At 38.7% G+C, this 24,588-nt stretch overlaps 1 protein-coding gene across 10 annotated transcripts in view; it reads right to left on the minus strand.

The window, feature by feature from the left end:
• KIF1B (kinesin family member 1B) overlaps positions 1-24,588 on the minus strand; it is a 94,085-nt gene that overhangs the window by 31,452 nt on the left and 38,045 nt on the right. For 5 of the 10 annotated variants that reach the window (XM_032201597.1, XM_032201594.1, XM_032201596.1 and 2 more), the window contains 10 exons: positions 23,693-23,826; positions 22,543-22,622; positions 21,034-21,109; positions 17,889-17,968; positions 16,341-16,447; positions 15,993-16,076; positions 14,219-14,399; positions 13,531-13,603; positions 967-1,060; positions 55-203 (listed from right to left, as the gene is read on the minus strand). In XM_032201597.1, coding sequence (XP_032057488.1) covers positions 55-203; positions 967-1,060; positions 13,531-13,603; positions 14,219-14,399; positions 15,993-16,076; positions 16,341-16,447; positions 17,889-17,968; positions 21,034-21,109; positions 22,543-22,622; positions 23,693-23,826 — 1,058 coding nt within the window. Of the gene's footprint in view, positions 1-54; positions 204-966; positions 1,061-7,627; positions 9,558-13,530; positions 13,604-14,218; positions 14,400-15,992; positions 16,077-16,340; positions 16,448-17,888; positions 17,969-21,033; positions 21,110-22,542; positions 22,623-23,692; positions 23,905-24,588 lie in introns of those variants that run through there. The other 5 variants (XM_032201589.1, XM_032201590.1, XM_032201595.1 and 2 more) reach the window with 2 other exon arrangements.

Below are 24,588 nucleotides of genomic sequence, written 5' to 3' on the forward strand. Positions count from 1 at the left end.
CAGGATTACACAGTCAATCAGAAATTTCAAAAAGATGCTCTGTATGCTTCTAACCTTTTTCTTTAACTCTACGCTGATAGCATTGGCTTCTTTCAGATACACTGCATTTCCCCAGAGTAGGTCCCTCAGTGAAGTGAACTGGTGGAATTTCCATTTCCTGAAAGCCCACTGTGCAAGTTCATACTCATGTCGTGTCCAGGGCACTAGAAGAGCAAAGAAAAAAAAATAAAAACACTGTGGCTTCTTCTCTAAGCCATCACATGAAATTACTTATCGCTGATATTGTCATCAAGTTCTCAACACCTCTTCTGCAGGATTAAAACCAGAAAACAAAGATCTGCATTTTTATCATTCAGTGACAAAAAATAGATTCAATTTTTCTTACCACTGGTATTGGAGATATAATGCTAAGTAATAGAATTTGGAACATAGAAAGTAAAACAAATCCCAATCCTATTAGTTTAAATTAGCAATTATTAAAGCCAAATACTAAAACATTGGAATGAAAGCAAGCATTACAGGACTAATAAAGCTCTACCCATTGTCCAGAAATTGAGTTAGTCAGGCATGTCAGAGTACATAAGAATTCCTACAAAGGAAAAAAAAGTACCTTCAAAAATCAGGACAAAGAAACAAAGGCAATAGTATTATTTTAAGGACACTTTAACCCCGTTAGTACCAAGATGAGACAGACTCCAAGTTCAAGATCACCAAATCTAAGCTTATAGTTGAACTAACCTAGTTTGTATATCAGTTGAATTTGAGGATGTATATCTACTGCTGATGTGAAATGTTCTATGAGTAGGTATTTTACATTCCTATGCTGTGAAAATTACAGATCCACAAGGTAATAAAGGCTTTCACAGCTTTCCAGAGCAAATTTTCCGTTCTGTTTTCTCTTGCAAGAGACTATAGCAACTGTTATTTCAGGCTTGTGTCCAAAATTAATTTTAGCTTCAAACTCACCTTCTTCCTCCTCTTCTTCCTCCTCTGTTGTTTCAGCTGCCAAGGACCGTGTCTCTACCTGCTTCTGCAAGGCTTGCAGCTTACTCTCATAGTCCTATGGGGAAAGAGGAGATACTGTATAGGAGGACAGACAAAAGCAAGAACAGTCAAGAGACACACAAAAACCTCAGATGGAGTGACAGACAAAGAACAGAGATAAGAAGACACTTCTGTTAACACACAGAGGCCACATACCAACATCTAGTGTTTTAGGATAGCCTGTCCTGGGACAATGGAAAGAAGGTAGACAGAGGCCAACACAGCTAAGGAAGTGTTGTTTTTAAATCATCAGATATCCATGCTCATATGTGTCAGATGAAAAGGTTTAGGAATTTTTGTTAAAGACTGGATGAAGTGGACTTTGGGAACCCGCTTATGGGTACACTGGAGGGACATAGAGAAAGGTATGGAAATAAATTTAATAAAGGGAAAGATAATTCATTTTCTCAAACAGGGGGATTACAGCACCACTGTTTTAAATTTTGTTGTATCAAAAAGCAATGCAAATTCTAGAAAAAAGATTCTGTTTTAAATTATGTTTTCCTTTTTGAGGGGGCAAGTATCCTTTTCTCATGCTGTATTTAATAGAACATGAAATACCACTTCCAGGACAAAAAGGCTGAACTTATTTAAGGAAGAAGTGTGTTTGCTCTATATCTATTCCACACCTTAAGACAATCAATTGGCTTAAGGTGTGGAATAGAAAGATTCAGGAAGTTCTGCCAAGCCTTGTTCTTTCCATGGAAAGGACTGTATGACCTGGTTCCCTAGGCATACGTATATTTACAAAATACTGGAATATACAGGAATAAGCCCCAGTGAACGATTCAGATTCATCTTGCAGGAAGGGTTTAGATCCTATTTTTCAGATTTTAGCAAAATTGATCAGGGAAATTATTCTGACCTACCCAGGAATCAGAACGGGACAAGGGCAGATCCCAGCACTGGAGGAAGGAAACAATTTGGAGGTGGGAACCATCCCTGGGAGGCAACCATCAACCTGCCCTGGCACACAGCCAGAGAGATCTGTGCCGAGGCTTCTGCACAAGAAGCAGCTCAGCACTTCAACACCTTCTGGGACAAGAGCGTTTCCTCCTGTTCAGCTTTATCACACCTTGAAATAGATGCTACTATGACCCTTTTATTATTTGCTAGTAAAATGAATGCGTCCCAACGTTGTTTTCTGGTTTTGTTGCTGTTCAGTTTGTTTATTTATTTTTATAACAACTACTCTTCTCTGCAACTCTTACAAGGTTTTTAGAACAGATACTAAGCTCCTGGTCTCAGAGCCTACCTCACGAATTTATTTTTTAAAAAGATGATCCTTTGGCATTTACTACACACATTAAATTGGCTTCTTACAGGTTTTTCCTACAGTGGCAAGGGTGCAAATATTCAACGTACTTGACATTGCCATAACAGAATCACATCAAATTTAACACCATTTCATACAGAAAGACCTTTAGACAGTACTTAGAGAAGATAAATTGTAAGGGCGTTCCTTTAAGTAATATTTCTGGGAGATAGCATTAAAAAATGGTAGCTGTGCTCTTAGAACAACACATCAAAAGTACAAGATTTCCAATTAGTTAAGATCCTTACATGCCCCATGGCTTTCAGAAGAGAAAACCACACTATTAAAAATATATGGCCTTCATAAGAGACCATCATATGAGACCACATTTTAATTTTTCTAATTCCCTCTTGAAATTTTATTGGGCTAAAATGCCCCCTCCTTCTTCATCTGTATCTGCTCCACTGACTCCATGATGGCTACATACAGCACACGTAAGGAAATCCCAGCCCAGCAGCAAAAGAACCAGACAGAATGGGCATAAATCATTCTTTTGATATTACTCCTGACATTCTTAATTCACCATGAGGCTACTCTAGATTTATGGAATCAGCTTCAGACTTATTTATAGCCCTGAAAATACCCAGGAGTATTCTTAAAAATTCATTAACAAAGGCACTGTTTTTCTTCCCCAACCACCTCTGTAGATAACACTACTACATTTGAAACCAAGATAAAAGGGGTCAGCTGGGAAGTGACAGAAACAAGCTTCTCTTACTTGCAAGGAAAGGCAAAACAATTTATTTCCCTGCACCCTGAAGGAGATAATCTGCAGGTGTCATTTTGAGTGACTAGATTATAGAAATGAAGAATGTGTTGGACAACAGCTCCATGGAAGAGCTTTTCAGTTAGCATTTAAATAGAATCTTTGATCAGATTCTTTCAGAAAAACTGGAAAGCTGCAGAGGGAACGGTCAAAAATCAGGAACATTCCACCATCTTACTTCCAGCATGAAAAACCACATGCCCATTACATTCATTTATTCAAAGACAAAGACTTGCTTCTTGTCTTCTGTATTTTCAGACTGGTAAGCCAAACAAATGCAAATAATGCATAATAAAGTAGACTTTTTTTTTTTTTTTTAATCTCCACACTAACAAACTATCCATTACTTTTAAAAGTAGAAGAATTCAAGCTTGTTTTCCCATAATGAAAAAATAGGTACCACTTCTCTACGCAGAAAAACAGGACTAAGATTGCCTCCTGGCACTTGATACTCTGGCAGTACTTAGCAGTAATTGGCACTGAGCAACTAATGATGGACGAATTTCAGGTTGGTTCACTTACAGAGCACTGACTGAGGAGTGGTCAGCCCTACTGAGCAGCATTTCCAGATCTGATTAGTGGTAATACACATGTAATAGTTAGTACCAACGTAAAGGTACCTCAAATGCTAGAAAACAAACAAAAAATGCATCTAGAAGCAGCTGTCCTGGAGGTCCGTGCCTGAGACTCGCTGGAACCCAATGCACATGGTTGCACAGCTTCACACTGTGTTTTAATCATCAGATTCATGAATGCAGTAAAAGGGAACGCAAACTTTATCTTGCTCAGGGGCATGGAAATAGGTAAAGCCATGTCAATCATTGTTTTCAGAAAACAGAAAATTTATGCGCCCTGACTAGGTCTAATCTCTTCGGACCAGACTGGATCAGCTTTTTCATCAGAACACTGTATCTCAGCATAGATACTTTGGACCCAGGTGATGTCTGCAAGTCCCTCGTGTATTTGAGGCATACAAAACTTTGGTTTCAAATACATACAGAACAGTCAGCTCTGTATTTTCTCCAGGATTTAGATAAACACCACCTGTGATGGTGCAATGGTATAGTACTGAAGATGAGTATGACGTTACCCCTTGCAGTATGATTTTATCTATTTGTTTTAAATAAACTACATGACAGCAGACAGAAATCTGTTTAAGCTGCTGTCGACACAACTATACAGCAGAAACAGCAGGGTGGATGTGCTTGCAAGATTCAGACTGAGGAAAAATTAGAGAAACCTTGAATTTAACTCCTAGAACAATATTAACACCTAGAACAATATCGACCCCAAGACAAAAAATAAAATCAGGACAAGCCTGCAATACGGTATAGTACTGAGACAAGTCTGACACTTACAAGAGTATTTCATAGTTTATTGAAAGAGCACTTGTTACAATACAAACCAGTTCTGCTTTTCACGAGGCAGATGCTTGCTCTTAAGACAATTCAAAACTTGTATTTTCTTTAACAATAGACAGATCTGAAAATCCCATTTAATTCAAAAGGCAACTCACTGCTTTCTTTACAGTACAAATGGGCACACAGCATAGAATTCTCATTTGGCAGCTCCTGAAGTGGTTCAAAGGGAAGTATCAGAGTCAAATGTCAACATATAAAGGATAAAGGACAAACCTCTAACATATAAAGAATAAAGAACAAACAGTGAGTGTTATTGAAACTATGCTGAACGCACTGATAAAAATAGCATCCTCTAGTTTGACAGATCCCCAAGATTGTGTCAGAAAGGACGTTGAAGTCAATCAGAGGAGAGTTAGTGTCATGCATTTCCCCACCCAACCCCCAAATCCACATGTCCCTAGTGTGTCTTAAAGGACATTTAATCAATCATCACTAAGGCACAGGTGGATACAAGCCAGCTGTCAAAGCACACAGCACATCAGCACTTAGCAATGGCAATTAAGCTCACTAAAACAGCACTCCCATCACGGATGCCACATTTCCATTAACCTGAAAGCCTTTTCCACAGTCTTCTATGAAAGCAGCTGTATTAGTGTTCATTAGCCCCATTAATGCAGAATTTGAAGTGAGAGGTGTGCATATTTCCGAATACTGCAAGGAGATCCATGAGTTCTCACCCTTTCCCTTTTAAGACAAGGCACTATGCTCTAGTAAAAGTGGCTGATCATTTTAAGATTTCTTCCCAAGTTTCATTTCTGTAGCAACCTCCTGAAACCCAGGAAGAAACCTGCTTCCTCTGAGCAGGCTGGACGCTTGACATTGACCCTTCTGTCAATGACTACTCCTTTTTCAAAGGAATGGTATGTCAAACCATTCAATAAAATGAACGAGGTTATTCTTCTAGTGCTGCACTAGAACAGGGGGGTAACAGACTGATGGCAACCTATTGTTCATCATCACCAACATCCAAACATTTACGGGTATTTTTTTTCAGCATGTTCTGCTGAGGTAAATTGGGAAAAAACTTTTTAGCATTTAGACATCAAATAGAAGGATCTATTTTTAGTCTCTTATTAGTACATGTACTTGCATGGACTTGAAATCCTGTCGTGATTTTGTGGCAGCCACAATCCTCAATGAATAAATGGGACAAGAGAATCCTGACTTGTTCTCTTACCGCCTACCCCTAACGCCGACTACTACCTCTTTGGCTCAGGTATTCGTACAGAGCTAAGAGGATTTTGCAGAGCTTACATCTGTAAGAGAGCCCAAGCCTTTCTGAGGACATGAAAGAGAACTCATTGCATGTCAAGGGTGAAGTGCAATGCACTCAAAACAGAATTCTCAAAAGAAAGGCACCAGGACAATAGTATTTGCAGCCCAAAATCTCATTTAGCAATTTTGACTCAGGCTAAAATTAAGTATTGCTCATCTATAAGGCTTCCTTTTTTTTTTTTTTTTTTTTTGAAAAAAATCAAGGCATTTTTGGCTATGTTTGGTTTCCTTTGTTCACATAGGCCAAACATGAGACAAATGCAAACTGAAAATCCATACGTGGACAAACAAATTAAACCTGCTGTAAAAAAAAAAAAGTCCTAAATGGTAGGATGAGCTGATTCTTCTAGGACAGTCAGACTTTGGATCTCCTATATCAGAGGGCCAGTATTCTATCAGTAAGGCACGTGCAGAGGCTGCAGTGGTGACACTTGATTAAACTATACATAAACGGTGCATGGCTGCCACTTACCATGTGTTGCAACCAGCACCTATACCATGCACAGTTGGGAAAGGGGAAAAAAAAAGTAGGACAAGAAATAAAAATAAGATGGAAGGTAAGCATGAGGCATTTTCTACTTATCTACAGCTATGTTGAAACATGCAGAAGTAACAATTACCAGTAGGGCTTGTATTTTAATCAAAAAAAAAGCAACCTCAAGTAAATCAAGGATATTTGTGCAAAACAGCACAAGTCACTTAACTGTACAAATGCACTGCAAAGTGGACCAATCTTGCCGAATCTGGTATAGTAGCCAAGTTCGCTTTTAAAGTTTTATTCAAGTTAAACTTAACAGCAAAAGGAAGTTCTCCTCAAAGCTTTAGATTGGCTTATGCTTATGTCCACAGTTTTTTTAGAAGTACGCTTGATTTTGTTTTGCACCTTAAAAAACTCAGAAGGAAAGGTCTGTAATCAAAAACGGGACTCTCCAATTGAGACGAAACCCCAAACTTTTAAAAACATTATTGCTTAATCAGTATTTTCCCTGTCATTTGTTTAAAAGATTCTGAAGTAGGGATTGCAAGCATTTGTTTTATGGCAAATCACTTGCAAGTATAGACACCTCAGATCAGAATAGATATTAAAAATACTAACTTGCACTTTAAGCATGGGGAGAAGGAAAATTCATCTTATTTTTTCCTAAATGTGACCTTCTCCTTTATTAAAAAAAGTCTGGAAACAGGGGTATAATCCAAGACCAGAAACACTAACATGAGGTATCACATTAAGATAAAACAGTTCAATTATCCTATCTTTACCCCAGCCAATTCAGAGTAGCGATTGATAAATCTTCTTAATAACAACTACCTCCCAGGCTGACAGCCTGAGAAAGCTGAAAACAAAATAAGAATTAGCTCTTTGAGGCTTCTTCCTGCACCAGAGTATTAAAAAAATCCCAGTTCCTTTCTGCAATCTCCGTATAATAATTAAGAACTATTATACTTAGAGATGCAATCAGAATTAGAAAACAATTATTTCCAACGTATTGCTTCAAACATATATATATCCTGACATCAAATTCCATTCAGGCAGCTTTAACTGTCACAGCAATTTCATACCAATAATTATGAACTTGAGCAGAAGGACAGAAGGCATTTCCTACTCAGGTCGTAAGATTGTGGCCCAATAGCTCTTCTTCATTTCTCTATACAAAAAGCCACGTTATCTTGTCAGCCAACATTTCGTTTATAGATTATGGAGAATTTGGGTTAAGAGTGGAAAATATTGTACTGAAGAGCCAGATGGATTTAAAAACAGATGGTCAGTTTCCTTATTTCTAAAAAAAAAAAAAAAAAAAAGGCACAAGAAACATTCAACGCTCTAAACTAAATTCCTTTTTTGATTGTCTACATAAAAACACAGGAGGAAGGTAGCACTTGGTAAGTTCCAGACAATATTTTCAACATTAGAAAAATACTCCAAGACACACAAAAAAATTGGTAAATGAGCTAGCAGAGAAGTTCTCCCCTCCACATCCCTCCCTCCAAATCTTCTAGTCTATGACCGAAGTTCTTACAATTTGTCAGTGTTCTTCCAATCGGGGTTGTTACAACTGCACCAAAAGTCACATGCAAACTGAACGGGCTGAAGCGCCGGTACCTTGTGCCGAATTACTCAAGTTCTCCCTGGCCAAACCCAAGACATAAGCAAAGCCAATCCTGGCTGTTTCTTAAGAAGCCAGCATTGCCCCTGCTCCCCTCCTCCCCGAGACTAGCCTCGGCCAACTAATCATACGGTAGTTTCTCTGCCCGTTTTGAGGTTAGGTGCTGAGAACTGGCGCCTCATCCGTGGGGGCGTCACAAACTGGTTATAGTGGTTAAGCCGGTCAGTCTGTTTCGGGTGGGAGTTCGCCGTACTGCCTTCCGCACCGCCGCCGGTGCTGTGATTGCAGTAAGGCTGCCGGTGCTGGTGGATGTGGCGCTTTTGCTGGAAAGTCTGCAGGTCTGGGTTCTGCTGCCCGCTGTACGAGTGCAACGATTCGGACGAGCCCGATGCCTGCCGCCGCAAGGTTTTTTGAGAGCCGTTGTTGAGAGAATTGCTTCTCCAACGCAACTGGGGTTGCTGCTGCTGATTGCTAGGCTGGGCCTGAGCGTTTAGCTGCTGCCTGTTAATTTGGATATTATCTTGATTCCTCTGGGGGCCATAAAGATTCCACAGCTGCTGAGGGTCCTTAGGGGCAGCTCTACTTTCTTTTTCTTTGCTTTCATCTTTGTTTTTATCATCATCTTTTGGAATTCTAACCTCAATAACTTCATCTTCTGTGATAATTATATGAGTGCCTGGGCTCCAGGAGTTTCTATGCTTGGGGTTGCTTTTGAAAGGAAACCGGGGCTTGCGATTCTCAGGCGGGATAAATCGGTGAGGCATATTTTGTCGGCGAAGCTGTTTTGCTATTTCCTGCTGCTGCAGATTTTTAAATCGAATCTGTTCTTGCCTCATCCAACGTAATCTCCCACGTCTGAAAGCTGGATCACCTGCCATTAACTGAGAAACACGCTCCTCTTTAGCAAGATCATCATTGTCACTTCTTTTTAATTCACCTGTGGGCTTCTTATCCACATCCGCTACACTGTCAGAGTTTGGAGACTTATCATTAGCTGTGGTTGACTGAGCTTTCTCTGAAGACCCTATCAGAGGCAAAACCTTCTCCATTTTTAGCATCTTATTTCTAAGAACCCTTATCTCTTCATCCTTCATGTTGTTCTGCTTCTTCACTTCTTGCAAGATATCTTCTAATTTGTCTATATGCACCTTCAGGTCATCCACATCAGTTATTCCTTTACCATTGCCCATAACATCTTCAATTTTCTCATCTCCAACTCCTACCGTATCCCAGACATCGCGGGCAACAGCTCGCCACGATTCCCGCTCATTCGGATCTTTTTTCCCATACATGGCACAAAGCTCCTTCATTTTAACAATGGCCAGAGCCTCAATCTCCTGTCTAGTGTGCCTGAAGTCATTGAGTGCTACCTCATAGCATATCTCTTTCACAGCCTGGATCTTTAAGTCTGAGATGGTAACCCACTTGGAGTCTTTGCTAAGGCGTCGGCGTTGGGGTATCTGGTACATTTTAATAGGCTCTCGTTTCTTCCCACTGCTGGGGAGGCCACACTTTTTTACAATGGTTTGGAGCTTGCTGGGGGGCAGCTTCTCTCTCAGGGAAGTGATCAGTCTCCAACTCTCCTCACACGATCTCTTGTCCGAATCATCCCCACTATCAGAGTCTGCATCCTTTGGAAAAACAAAAATCAAGAAGTGGCCCCAAAATAACCAAAATTAAAATTGTAAGAAAATGGAAAAGCTAAACAAGAAGTAGCAGGCAAAGAAAACTAAATCAAAAATCAAAATAGAACAAGTGAAGTCCCTGAAGACTGAGCAATAAGACATTAATGTGTATCTTCGAGAATCATGGACTGTCAAATTGGCTCTCTTCACTAAATTAAGATTAATATTACTTAGAAGTCTCGTCATCTTGACATATCAGATAATCTAAATTCTTCCCTCCCAATCCCTTCCAAAATTCTTTATACTGATCAAGAAAAACAAAGTTCCTGATTAAAAAAATAAAAACAAATATCAAGTGTCAACTGCACTTCACACATGCTACAAAGACATGCAAATCCCCGCCACACACATTTGCCTTGGTTACTGCTGTTGCTTCTTTCAGCAAATCCTCCCCAGGTAGGTGAACAAAACAGCCATCATAGAAGATGTCATGAGCAGCCAGAGTAAGTCAGGTTAACACTGGTTAGTAACGTTGCACATGGTTGCAGGGATGCTCAAGTTTAGAATCCGCTTCACTACAACAGCAGCCAGAGAAGTGTTAGACGATAAGAAAATATGAAACAGAAGCAGCCGAAAGGTTTCAATGTTAAAAGGACTGTAAGTGCCACTATGACAGGTGAAGACAGTGGTTCATACTCCAAGACTTGCTACAGGCTAAAAGGATATCCAGAATCAGAGTTTCAGAGGTGTGTTTTTTTGTTTATTTTTTGTTTGTTTTGCTTTTTTTTTTCTCCATTTGTCACCTTGTTGTTTAGTTTAAAAAAGCAAAAACATTAACAGTCTTCACTGTCCGAAGAACGAGTTTCAGAAGAATGTAGTAGTGACTTTTTTTTTAATTGTTTAATTTGAATTCTCAATTTGATATCCTTGATTTGTCCTCTTCTCAAACCCTAGAGCTTCCACATGCTAAGAGTTATGCTTGTTTGTTTTGCTTCTTCATTACAAGTTTTCCATCTTTTGCTAAATCATTTGTAATGAGCAGTGCTTCGGGTTTTCATATGCCGAGAATATTTATTCAGGTATACTGCCACCAAAAGTTAAGCGTATCCATTATTGCTTACTGCAACCAGGAGTTAAAGTCAAACTACCTTTTTTTGTTTTGTTAAAGGATTACTAATTTAAGACCTCTCCAACAAATAAAAAAAAAGTCCTATGTATTAGTGTGATCCACTAGATCCACATCATCCTCAATAAAACACAGCAGTCAGTCTCTAGTGAACCTCTAATGTCCATATTTTTCACATGGAGAATTATAATGCATTAGAAGTCAGGAACAGTAACAGCCAGTTACTCTACAACCAAAGGAAACTGAGGTAGTTTACTCTGCACCACAAGTTTCTAGACTTAAGACTTCGGGTAGAGGACCACGAAGAATGGGGAATACAATATAATTTGTCTTAGAAACGATGAAAGGGAGTAACAAAAATATTGCTCTACCCTATGGTCAACAAGCTCTATAGCCTAAGAATCAAGTTATGTGAGCTTCTTGTGACCTTATGTATCTTCAGTATTCAAGAATAGCACTAGAGAATCAACTTGTACTAGTTCAGGCCAAAAAACGTCAGATTAGAAACAGACCCAACTCCTCACGAGTTTACAGGCAACAAACTTTGCAGCCTAAGGAAAGAGCATCTAACAAACTGCATGTTGCAGTGGAAATAAAAGATGCCCTGGAGGAAAACACTGCACAAACTACGCATTCAAGACTACATCCACAAAGGCAAAACAAACTACTCAGACGTTAAGGCATAAATTCCACAGGATTATTCTTACAGATTACAAGAACTACCATATTACTACTTATGGGTAAAGGACATCTTGCTTATAAAAAGCTGACTAAGTGACACTAGGTAGTCATTGTCCTGCATGTATTCAGATTAACCAACCCAATGAACGTACGTATATACCTGTATTCTAACACTAAGGGGTCACTGCAAAGGCATAATGACCAGGAAAACCTGGAAGATAACTTGAGCTCTATTAAACACCTTTTCACATTCAATTTGAAAAACGGAGAATGATTATTTCTACTTCCAAATAATGCCAGCAAGGCAAATAGATATTAGTTGTAAATTTTGGAAAAAGAGTTCTCACTTTTTTGTATAGCACATCTAACTACAAAGAAATGCCCAAATTGGTTGGCATCTCAGCACAAAACCAAAACATTTTGGAAAACACTATCTTATATCCAAGATCATAATCCCATTTAGAACAAGAAGAATATTTATATTTCAACATCAATCTTATATAGCAGCAAGATACAGAACCTGACAGTGTAGCTGGATATTGTGGCAACATAAATACTTTTAAAGTACACAAGCTGGAATGCATTCCCAGATTTCCCAATCACTATTCGAGAGCTAAAGAGGGCATTCATCCTGTCCATTCCAGACTGCATAGTGACACAGAAGTGACAAGATGTGTCAAGCAATTGTGCTGTATTCTCACTAAGCAGCGTAAAAAGCAGTATCCTGCTGAACTGACCAGTGACCACATTTATTATGATCCTTACAACTAGGAAAGCTGTCCTTCAGAAATTACAATGGTAATGCATGCAGGATAGTCTTCCACCTTTGCCCACTAAGTGATCAAAATAATCAGCAAAAAAAAAAAAAAGCTTTAAGAAAGTAGTAACTATACTACAGTATTAGACGAACCTATTTAAATCTTCCCCCAATCATAAGTACAGGGAGAAAAATTTCCTTTCACAACACTTGCATCAACACAGCCTTATTTGAAGTGGATCCCCAGGCAGCCAATTCTCTTGTTTAATTCATACAGCAGCTTTGCACACGCCTGTCACCAGAATTTAAGGGATGGAATTGCATCTCTTTTGACACACAGCCAAACCTTGATGCTATTTTTCTTTTCATGTGGAATTGTTTTTTGCAATACTGCTTTCAGCTCCACAAATTTAAAAAATGAAATTGAAGTAACGTTATATTAGTTGCATCTTAAACTCCTTTCTGAACTAAGTTTTGCTTTGACTCAAAGCCTACAGCAACTCCTCTCCACCCAAGAGTACTCTCTAGTTAGAGATGCAGAAGGCTTTAAGTGCACCGTATAATATAAATTAAAAAAAATGATGTAGCTTCTATCTATGGAAGCCAGAGTACTCTGCTCCAATATGCTTTTGGGAGAAGGCTAACAGTGGTTTAAACCTCTGGGCTTGGTCGTGTTTTTAAAATTCACAGGATGCTTGGAGATTGCATGCATTTCTATTTGTAATGAACTTCAGAAGACATTTGTTGTGAAAAGACTGAAGTCTTAAACAGGAAGTCTGATAAATTAAGTCTGATTATAAGAAGAAATAGGTGAAATGGCGGAATTCCCATTGTTCTGAATGAGTTAACGTTCCCTTTGCACACTTATTCCCTAGTCATAACCCCACCATCAGCACGTGTAGCATTAAGAACCTTACAAGGAACTCCATGCAGGGGAAGGGAGAAGGGTTAAAACATGCACAATGCAGCAACATTTTCAGACATCATTCAGAAAAAATAAACCTAGCATATCATTGTTCTATGAGTCTCTTTGGCAGCACAAAATGAGTACCTTCTGGTGATCCAAGATCAAAATCAAGGCAAACATCCCAAAAGTAGCTGATTAGACTATTGAAAATGAACTTCAAAAAACATGAGAGCATAGAAATGCTCTTCTTTAAGGTTACATTGCAAGAAATCTGACCTGTCCCAACAAGAACTGATTAAAGCCTCTTCGGTGTCAATTACATTCCCAATTTAACACGAAGGAGCTCACTCACACTGATCGTAATCCATTGTAGGCACAAAGTATTTAAAAGCAAAGGGATAACTGCATTGTGCAGACAACCCAAGCAGGTTTCCTAAACTCTCAGATAAGCAAGGACAGGAATTACTGTTGGCCAAAGGTATAGTTAATGTGAAGTAAGGACACATACCAGCCTTTGCTGCTCCAACAAGAGATCTGCTTCCTCTTTTTCCTTCTTATACAAAATCTCCATTTCTTGTAATCTGAAGACAGACAGAAGAACAGAAATAGCCAGATATCATTAGTTTCATGTTGGTGTTGATGTAAACACAAAATCCACTAAATTACAATAACAAGAGTAAAAGTCGTTCCATTTAAAAAGAAATACTTGTTATAAAGTTACTATTTGTTTAACTCCTTTAACCTAAAAAATTAAAATAAAGTACAGTTTACTCAGATCCATCAGTTCTGTGCATACTATCAATTCAGTGCATTTAATTTGTTACATAAGAGATGTCTATTGTGGTACTAAATAAGTGAAACTACCTAAAAGTTATAGTGCAGTCCTTCACCAAAATCTGGTCTAGGGAATTAATTTCAGGTGCTTAACTTTTTTTTTTCTTTTAAGGAGCTACAGCACTGAAGTAAAATTGAGGAAGTTTTCTGAACGTTCACTAGAGGTAGCGGTGACATTACTGTCTGAACGAGCACGGGAATATGTTGGAAGAAGGGTACTTGAACTCTGTTTATTTTTGGAAGCTTCATTTAAAAGTCTTCCATATATACGGCAGACATTAGCTTTAGGTTTTGCACTGACACAACTCATAGCCTACAGCTGTATCGTTCTTGTTGCAAGAAGAAACTCTTCTTTCCATTACCTTTTCTCCATCTCCTGCTTCATGTCAATGCCCTGCTTCTCCAGAAGCTCCCTCTGAGCAAAAGTCCAGTCAACTGGCTCAGAGGGAGTCTCAGCTGATGGTGTTTTCTCTCTCTCTGCTCGTGCTTGCTCTGGATGGTTGAATCGGAAGACATGGTTCTTACCCATGATGATACGATTTCCTAAAAACAGCAACACAAGTTAATTCTTTCAGGACTCCAAGGCAATTAAAAACATCACTCAATGATTCATCCCATTTATCCTCGTGTGGCATTGGAAAAGATTGCTCAATGAGGATTTTACAATACATTCAAATTAGTAGGTGACAAGGAAGAAAAGAATGTCTGGTTTGTACAGGAAAGAACTACTGGTGATAAGAAGCACTGCTCACAGAGGATGGCATCGCCCTCAAGAGATCCAATCAAACATTCTGGAAAAATTTATCAAAAATTAAAGGATGGACTTGGAAACTGACCAACTGTTGCAGCAAATAAAACATTCACTAAGTCCCATTCCTCTCCTTTACCAACAGCGCCAAAGCATGGGCAAAGACCAATTTAGCAGAAATTTCAGCTTGGAAAAAGTCTAACTTCAAAGAATGGAATGCATGGAGCTTACTTTTCTTTAAAATGTGGTTTATATGCATTGATTTAATTTGTACCCTCATCAGTAATACTTATACAAGGATTTTAGTTTCTTTTAACTAATGTGGGAAGAGCTGAAGAAATGTAATATCAAATCTTTAAGCTAAATCCTAGAGATATCAAATGTCCAAAGAGCCCGAGACGTGCTTGATGGAAGACAGTGGAATTCCTCTGCTCTCCCAGGGAACATATTAATGTAGTTAAAAAAATATATATATTCCAGTAAGTAGATCCCCAGAGTAACCAAAATTGCCCTTATGAATATGTTACTACAACACAGGCATTTCAAGATGTCTAGGCCATATCTAAATTCTCCTGGTAACTCAATTGTCTAGATGCAGAAAGCAAATATCTACTTTTTTTTTTTTTTTTTTTTAAAGAAAGTAATTACTAAAGGATAGAGTCATGGTTTTCAGTATGAGCTATATGCTGTCAGAACAACAAAACACTTGCCCTTCATTGTTCAGGCTTGTACTGAAGTCAGGATGCTTGATTCCATGCAAATACTGACTTATAACTTGGTGCAAATAACTGAGGTGGTTTTGTTTGTTTGTTTTAAATGAGAGGAAAAAGAGGAAAGACACAGAAAGCACCGTGTCTTGAAAAAGATGGGTTAAAAAGCATAATTTAGAGCAGTCACTCCCTCCCCTCTAATTCTTTCCCCACACGCCTTTCTAAAGGAATGTAGGGGACTGAGTGGGAAACCCAATGAGAGAAAAGAGAAGCTGTTGTACTCCTGCAGAGGGTCATATCTTAGCTTTGCCAGGAAGCTGGGAATTTTCCATCAGCAGCTGGCAGTCTGTCTGCTCTGTCTCACTGAGACTGCCAAGGGCAATAGGCTTGGGCAAGAATGTACTAGAATAATATCAGGGTAAGCAGAAGGACAAGCAGGATGCTGTGTGGCAGTGAATATTTAAGTACACTTACAGCTAATGCAGCAAAGAATGAAAAAAAAAACCTGCTGATAAGAGAAAAATGCTACCAACTTGTTCAAGAGCTTCACTCCAAGAAGGTAATACTCCTGCCTTTTAACAGCACCCAGCACTTTCAAACAATGATGCAAATGTCACAAATGAACAATTCTTAGACAAAGTCTGGAAAAAAAAAAACATCTGTTCTAACATTTCTTACCTGAGCGCAACTGCACAGGCTGCACAACCCTCTTGCCATTAACATAAGTTTCTGATCGTTCGCAAGGCTCCAGAGTAACAATAACTACAAAGAGAACAACAACAAATTAGACTTTAGAGAGCACTCTGTAGAAACAGCTAAGTGTGCAGACCCTAATTTTCTGGCTGTCTTCCTACTAACACCAAAACAAAATAAAAGTGAATCACTTCTTCATGCTATACTGGTTAATAAAACCCCACCAGAGAATCAACACTACTGGCATCTTAATTTTGCAGGTGGCAATTATTACTAGTTATTTTCTATTTTTTCTATATTTCCAACACTTTACTAGGAGAAATAGTTTTTTACCTTCACCATTGTTGTTCCTCTCGCTCCGGAAGATACAGTGTTCTTCTTTGATATGAGCCCCACTCAATACAATATCCTGCCTTCGCTCAGCATCAGCTTGGCCAACCCTGAGTCCAATAAAAAACATTTCAAGAGCAAGTCAGACACTTTCTACAACTCTGTAAGACAATACGGCTATCCTTCAAGTGAAAGGTTTGTGGTGCTTAACTCTGGGTTGTACAGGACATAACAGATTTACTGGAAATTGGAGGAAAATAGCTTGAGAAAAGGAATAAGTTCTCTCTCTGAAAACATAAAAGAGAGAATTGAAACATTAAAGACCTCTGAATTTGAGGTATTTCCTTCCCTGTGTAGTCCCCCTCTCACTACAAAGGGAAGCGGAGGAGAACAAAGGGACAGGAGCTTCCAGTGGTCCATTTCATCCAGAATTATCCCTTCCAATAATTACCATCTGCACTTCAACAAAAAAGCAAAAATGGCTCAGTAGGCTCTTGCTGAATAATTTGATGCCACAAGCAGTTTCACATAGCGTTCAGACAACAAGAGGAGGCTGGCTATATCCCAGAAGCATGAAGATTCATGTCCATTCCAAACTGAAATATTTGAGCAATTATAGATATTTGGTATCCATAAAAATGGACAACTTAATTTTCAATCCTAATGTTTATGAACTTGTTGCTCTGCTGATCACTCTACATATTTCTACTGCCAACTGGTTAGACTCAAAATTTAACATGATTTCTTAAGCCCTAAGCTATTGTCATCGTTCTGTGGTGAATTCTGTACAAGTTTGATACTTTTTTCACTAGATCCAATGCAAGTTGGAGTAGTACAACAGCACCTGTCTGCGTACTGTCCTCCATTTGTACCCCAGGAAAATAGAAACCAAGCAGCCAAACACTGCTTAATGCACCAGAGTTAAGCAAACCAGCCTCTCTTCTCCCAAGTATCTTGACAAGTTTTCGAATATAGTCTGCTTTAAGTTCCAATTTTGGCAATTAAATTTAGTCTCATGTATGTGAATTCAGAACTACATTAATTGGGCATTTACACTGTCAGCCAAGAACACCATGTGACTGGCTATAGAAGCGTATTACAAAGACGAGAAGGCATTACATCCAAGAAGACAGCAGAAGAGGCATGGATAACAGTTTGTTTATATGAAGTGAAAGCTCAGCCCTATTCCATTTCCTTTTATTAGACACTGTGGTTTTCAATCCTCAGTTCATCAAAACTGCATTTCCAGTGTTTCATTTCTTCTGTTTCCCTATATTTCAAAAGGGACATTCTGCTTTCTTGTACTGCCCAGTGCAGTAATCAACAACTTATAAAGCAGAGCAACTGCAAAAATTACTTCTAAAGCACAAAGTAAACTATAGAGGGAAATGAATTTCTGTACTTTTGCACCTACAGCAAATCTCATGCTTTATTTATACCTGGAAGTTGAGTAACTCAAGGAATACTTATTATTTAAGCTCAAGGTGTCTCCAGCATAGGAACTTAAGCAAGCAAAGAACCAGACGTCAGCATATTAGTACCAACCCTCACCTAGTAATACCATCTTTGATGTAGTAGAGCAGACATTCAGACATGAGTGGATCTTCATTAAGGTTTACAAGATGAGGAGTCTGAAACAAAAAAAGAGAAGATAATTAAGAACTGAGGACCTACTTTTATGCTTCTTCCCACAGCTGTGGAGAGTGCAGATTAATACAGTTTTTCTATGTATATCCAGGTTATTCCATAATCCATCTTTTTTTACAAATAACCTCCTGCAGTACTGAAGAGCATCACGAAGTTAACAGCAGAAGTACAGCTCAGATTAGTTGATATTTCAGACAATAAAGCAAAGAGGGGAAATAGTTACAGCTTCAAGTTTTAAAAAAATGATTCCTTAGAAAGTCTCTGTAAACTTTGATATGGGATGGCCAACACAAGAAAAGGGTGCTTAAATACAATTTTGAAACTCATGTGGAATCAACTTTGGCTTTCCTTGGGAACTGTTTTTTTCAGGAGTTGGTTTGGCAAAGCGTCCATTAAAGTCAAAGGAAAATCTAGAACTACCATCATTTTCTGATACAAACAACTAAAAAGCTCTTCATCTAAAGTGCTTCTAAATTTAAGTTCACTACAGTTACTAAACCAACCTTCTTTGGTGAAAAAACCCCATTGGAATCAGCAAACAAGTCACATGGCCTTGGTGTGAAAATCTAGCCAGTGAGATAGCAGTAAGCACAAGCACAAAAGAAAAGCAAAACTGGTTAAACAATGCAAGATGATGATAAAAGTGTTAATAAACCTCCCTTCATTCTGTTACTCTCAGAACAACTAAACAAAATGAAATAAGTTTGGTTAAGATTCATTTAAAGCACATTGTCCTTCAACTCATTCTAGCTGCAAAAAAGTTGACTTAATAGAAACGTTAATAGCACTTAGTTTATGGAAGCTCAAAAATTACTGTCTGTTCACAATGAAACTTCCCTTTGAATGAAGAAGTCTGTCTATGGCCCAATGGAAGACTAACTAGAGAGACAGAAAGGAGGGGTAAAAAGATGTTTTTCAACCCCTAAAATTCAAGAGGGCTCCCAGAACTGTAGCCAGAGATATGCCATGCTATCAACCGTGTTCACACCATTAAAATAGACATTCAGAGCTGTATGAACTTCTTGAATCACGAGAAAACTTGAGAAACCAAATCCCAGACATACTCAACTGCTATATCAACACTATGACTGTACTACTTGACACTCTGAAATTCAAGCTGTACCCTATACAGATATGTGAGATCACTTTATACACTGTGCTCTAAGTCTGAATGTGTCTGTCACAGGCAACAGAAGGCTTTGTAAAAAAATAAAAAAGTTCAACCATTTGAAATATGATGCTGGCTAAACCTGCTATTTACTCCTTCTGAGATCTGCTATTACCCAAGGACAATGGTCTTCAACATTCTCCTGTACAGCATTCCTCAAGCATGAACTGAAAAATTTTCCCTGCTCTCTTCTTTGATGAGAACATAATTAAATTTCCACAATCCATTTCAAGTAGTTTCCTGTCATCAAAAGCACAACCAGTAGATTCAATAATGGTTGCACAATGTAATACCTTTTAATTTCTGAAGTGTGCAAAATTTACCTTAGAGAGTTCATTTTATAGCTCAGCTGGTAAAACCACAGTGCTGTCCTAGTAGCATATGATTATATTTATACTGGTACCTCAGAAACGTTAAATCTTTATTAACAACTTCAAAATTTTCTATCTCCCACTATTTCACAACAGCAGCCACAATTACTAAGAGGAGAACTAATGAGAGATCTGCAAGGACAGCAAGGAACAGAAACAGCAAGGACTAGGTCAGAAGTTTTACTTCTAATAAATCCTACGTGGGTAAAAATAAACACTATCTATTACCAAAGCAACTACTTCACTCAGATGGCATTTATACACAAACCTGATCAGCTGAAAATGCATCAAAAGAGTCATCAAAAAGAGTTGATGGCCTCTGAGGGAAAATCTAAAAGGAGATTAGGATCCATAACATAAGAGAAGGAAATTTAAAGAACACTCAACGATTTAGCACCTTTACAAACCTTAGACACTTCTAGACTAGATACCAAAAGCTAACCAGAGCTCTACCTGCTCCAGACATAACACACTAGCACTCCTTTACCATAAAGATAAAACATTTTAACCAACTCTGCTGTCCTATGCCTGCAGATAGGGCCCCATTCACCCTCTGATCAAATTTATTAGACTTGCAGAAGCAATGTTCACACTTAAATATTAACCTATGCTACCTGTTCAAAGATATGAGGTACAAGAAAGTGCATTCCTTTCTTTACACTTCATTAATTCTGCATTAGCTGCATAGGTAGCTTCTTTAAGTAGATCATTTTATATTTATAGTATTGATTTATGCCCTCTTTCTGCACAGCTCTGCTCCTTTTAACTTCCAGAAAATAGAACTATTGACATGTATTGAAAGAAACATTCTTTCCCCTGCCCCCACTGCGTTCAGTGTTTGGCTTGTTAGATCACAATCCCTTCTGTTAACCTTTTTCCACCTTGGAAAAATTCAAGAAAGGGCATCTAAACAAGACTTGGAACTCTTCTATGTATCTCAGAGATGAGTAGGCAGAGCACATCAAAGTCACACCCAGTAAACAGCAACGATATAAGAGGCAGCATTTCTGAGTTGCTATTGATTCAACAGACACGCAAGGAGCTACAAACACTTCCACCAGCAGCACAGATTTTTTCTAAAGGCAGAGCATTCAACCATTTGGGGATATCAGAAATCCCCCAGTGAACTTTTCATACTGCTCCTGTTTCATCAGCACATCAGGCTAGCACATGCTTCCCTACCTTAATGACCAATGGAAGCTATGGCAGGCAATATGCTTTACACAGCTCCCTAGAAGCACTGGGTCATGTCATTTCACACAACAAACAGCACCCAACTTCATTGCTATGAGCAAAATAATCCTCAGATGTAGAGTGTTCTAATAAAGGTATTTCCAGAGAGGTATTGTAAAAGGAACTTATTCTGCAAAGTGTCCGAGCCTCACTTGCATTCTCCTGCACCTTACACAGACACAAACCCCTGTGTGAATGGCAGTTCCTTCATCACCTTCTCCCTGCAAGTGGATCTGCCACTGACAGACGGGATTCAAAGATGATCAATTTTCTTTACCTTTTTAGGCGAGAAGACTCCCAGCGTTCCACCATCTTCACGAATGGCAACTCCCATTTCTGCCAACAATGCCTCCCTGAGAGGGTAAAATGAGTCATTTACCATATCTTAGGCTTCAAAAGATGCAAATTTTAGATAATGTAAGGTTTCATTTTCACTATGAAATACATTATACTTTCAACCAGCCCATCCATGGACCATACAACAAGAACTGTTGCCACCTTATAACACAATAGGGCACATTTCTAAACTTCAGCCCCAGAGTTTACAGGCCTGTAGCACAGGAAAGGCAAAAAAAAAAAAAAAAAAAAAAAAAAGTACAGATGTTTGACAGTATTTTAGTGATTTTAGTGCAATTAAGTATCACAAGGTAAGTATATTTTAGGACACTGACCTCCCTTAAGGTGGCAATGAATGTACAAGCACGTTCTAAATTTAAACATTTAATTTAAATAAAGCTACCATTATTCATTAATTTACAAAGATTTAGCTGGCTGTTCCTGATTTAATGTAAGAAGTATTCTCTCCTTAAGACATAAAAGGGATTTTATTGGGTCAGACAAACCACTCATGTAATGCAGTACTCTTGACTTTGACAAAGCAAACAGTGACTCCAGAGAAGAATAAGAACATGGCAAACTGTTTTTTTTCCGTATTCTCTCAGTCTCCCAGTTTCTTCCCAAGAAAATTCCAGAATTGAGGGTAATATTTCTTTTACATAGCTTTCCAAGTGCTTTCGTTTGGTGTTTTTGGGGCTGTTTTTCTGTTTTAGTTTGTCATCTTTTTTTGAATTCAACTCCTAGCATCATCAGCATAATGCAGCAGATTTCTGCAGCTTACCAATCTGTTGTGGGAACTTCCTATTTGTTTGAAATCTACCACCTGCTGGGCTTGATGTCCCTTAGCTCTTACATTAGTCAGTAAATAATTATTCTCTATCCACTTTCATATACCTCTCATGATTTTATTCACTGCTCAAATTGTTTCCAGGCAAAGATGTTACCCTTATATATTTTATAAACAATTAATATTCTAACAAATAATGCTTGGTTTTGTTCCAACCACCTTCTGACAATTCTTAAGCATGGCTTATTGCTTTAAGACTCAAGTCAAACCACAGCTGGAAAGGTGGAGTTGTATCACAAATTTAGATACTCTGGTACAAAAACCTTAATCTTATCTGCTTAACCTAAGGGCCAGAATTTTTGGAATGTAAGTGGAAGGGGAAAGAAAGAGACCAGAACTGCATGCTGCTTTACAACAGAAGCCATAGCAGCAGCTCTGGATGTTATCCATGTTACAACTCTAAACATTAATGTTAGGAAACATCAGAAAGGATGTGGCCTTCTCTCAGCATTGCCCCTACTGTTACACATAATACAAAGGCCAGCAGATTTATCACTAAGCCCTATTCCGCTGCTCCATTGCTTTTGAACAGTGACATTCTCCATTTTCCACACTTCTTTTTAGCAGAAACCACCCACATGTACAGCATTTCTAATTCCTGACCTTTCCATCCTAATGGCCTCTGTTTTCCTCAGCTTCTCTTCCCATGTTTCATTCAGCTCTGCAATGATCTTCTCAGATTCCTGTGTAAAAATCCCACAAGCTGTTTTACAGTTTTCTCAACAAAGTTCCTTCCATAATATACAAAATAATTAAAGGTTTTATCAGTGCTAGATGTCAATTTAATTTTGGGTACAAAAAGTACCCAGTGCTTCAAATCAATAAGTTGTCTTCCTTAATTTTTTTTCGAGTTAATATCCTCAAAGGCAAGCTGAGAAGAAAAGACTTCACATTTAAACTCAATCAGACTTTAATTTGAACCACCTAAAAATTGCTTTTTTCTTTAAAATCTAATTTACAGACATCATTCAGTAACTGTACGCCAGGGAACTGCAGAGACCACACCATTATTTCCATGGTAACAGCAAGTTTCTAATAGGAAAGGGAAATGCAGTGTGTGTTCCAGCCCATTGCAATCCCTGTGGCACTGTCTCATGGACAAGACATGAGAACGAAGCACAGACTCAATACAGCCAGCCTTCCCCACTCATCCACCCATGGAGATTGGGGGCTTTGGTAAAATAAAGAAATACTTCACTGTAATGCACTTTTGATGCGGTTCAATTCTATGCAGAATTGGGACAAGGCTGCTATTGTCTGGATGAAGCATGCTATTCTGTGTGCTTCACATTTTAATCTGTGGGGGCTGGGTGAATACAACAGTGGCAGGATTATTCTGCCTCCTTTTCTCAACTTTGGGGTAATTTGGCTTTCTGAAAGCTGACTACATTTTCTAGTCAGACCTAGTCCACACCAGTGTTGACCAGGCCTCTTGAAGTCTTTACTTAAGATTAAATTCCCTGTAACTGCCACTTTATCAGAAAACCTACAAACAAAAATCAAGATGGTCATTTATAGTTTCATTGTAGCTCCAGGCTACAATCAAACCCGTACAATCCTACCAGGAAAGGCTCTGCATGAACCCAATCTCTAGCACACCTCAGTTAAACCCACTTTCAAGGGGATACAAGGAGGCTTCAGAAAACAGCAGTGTACTGGACGTATCTTTGCTGAAGGCAAGTTTTCCCAGCTTTGCCACTATTTACCCTTGGAAAAGACCAAATCAGCCTGCTTAATCTCCAGCAATACCTACCTTCAACCGTTCAATTGCCTCTTCTCCTCCAGGTGTTGACATGATTCTTTCCTGTATACTGGACACAGATGTTAAGCCCACCTGACTACTGAGAGAGCAGGAGGATGGAGATGCAGTGAGGGACCCCATGGAGGCTGTGGAAAAATTGCCAGGACGTTGATTCTCGGAGGCTAGCAAGTATCTATGTTTATTGTTCTGAAAATCTTTCAGATCTGAGAGAAAGACACACAGACAGAGGGAAAGCAGAGAGACAGGGAAAAGGAAAATAGGAGGAGGGAAGGAATGGGAAAGAGGAAGATAGGAAGGAAATACCAGTATAAGAGGAAAGCATTTAAGCAGCAACAAAACAATTTCTGTAATTTTTAGATGGCAGTTCTGAAACAAGTCCTTGAATATTAGTATCCATGACAAAGATAACCCAAATCAGACCCTGGGGATTATTAGTAAGGATCATTCCGATCAAAAAATCCTTAAATTACACTCACCAAAAATGAACTGTCCTATTCCTAAATGAACACTAAGCTGCTGAGCACCATGAAGCTCAGACCAGGAGCACCTACTAATGAGAATAGCAACATTCTGGGCTGAAGGCTGAATATACCCCTTAAATTCAGCAAAAACTTTCTCTTCCTGACTTCTTTAATCTAAAGGGATGATCAAGTAAATCTTTGTCATAGAAGCAGTTCTGCTGCTGAAGCACCATGACCACAAGGACAAAAAGCTAACCCCTCGCTAAATTCTCCCAGCAGAGTGAGTACCTAAGCCACCTGTCAGCCCACGCCAGGGAGAGAAGAACAACTTCACAGTAACGTGGTTGTGCTTCCTCTCAACCCTCCTCATCTCAAAAATGGAGATCTAGGATACGTGATTGGTGAAGTATCTGTTACAGCTCCTAT

This window comes from Aythya fuligula, chromosome 21, assembly GCF_009819795.1.
Source record: "Aythya fuligula isolate bAytFul2 chromosome 21, bAytFul2.pri, whole genome shotgun sequence".
Taxonomy (NCBI): Eukaryota; Metazoa; Chordata; class Aves; order Anseriformes; family Anatidae; genus Aythya; species Aythya fuligula.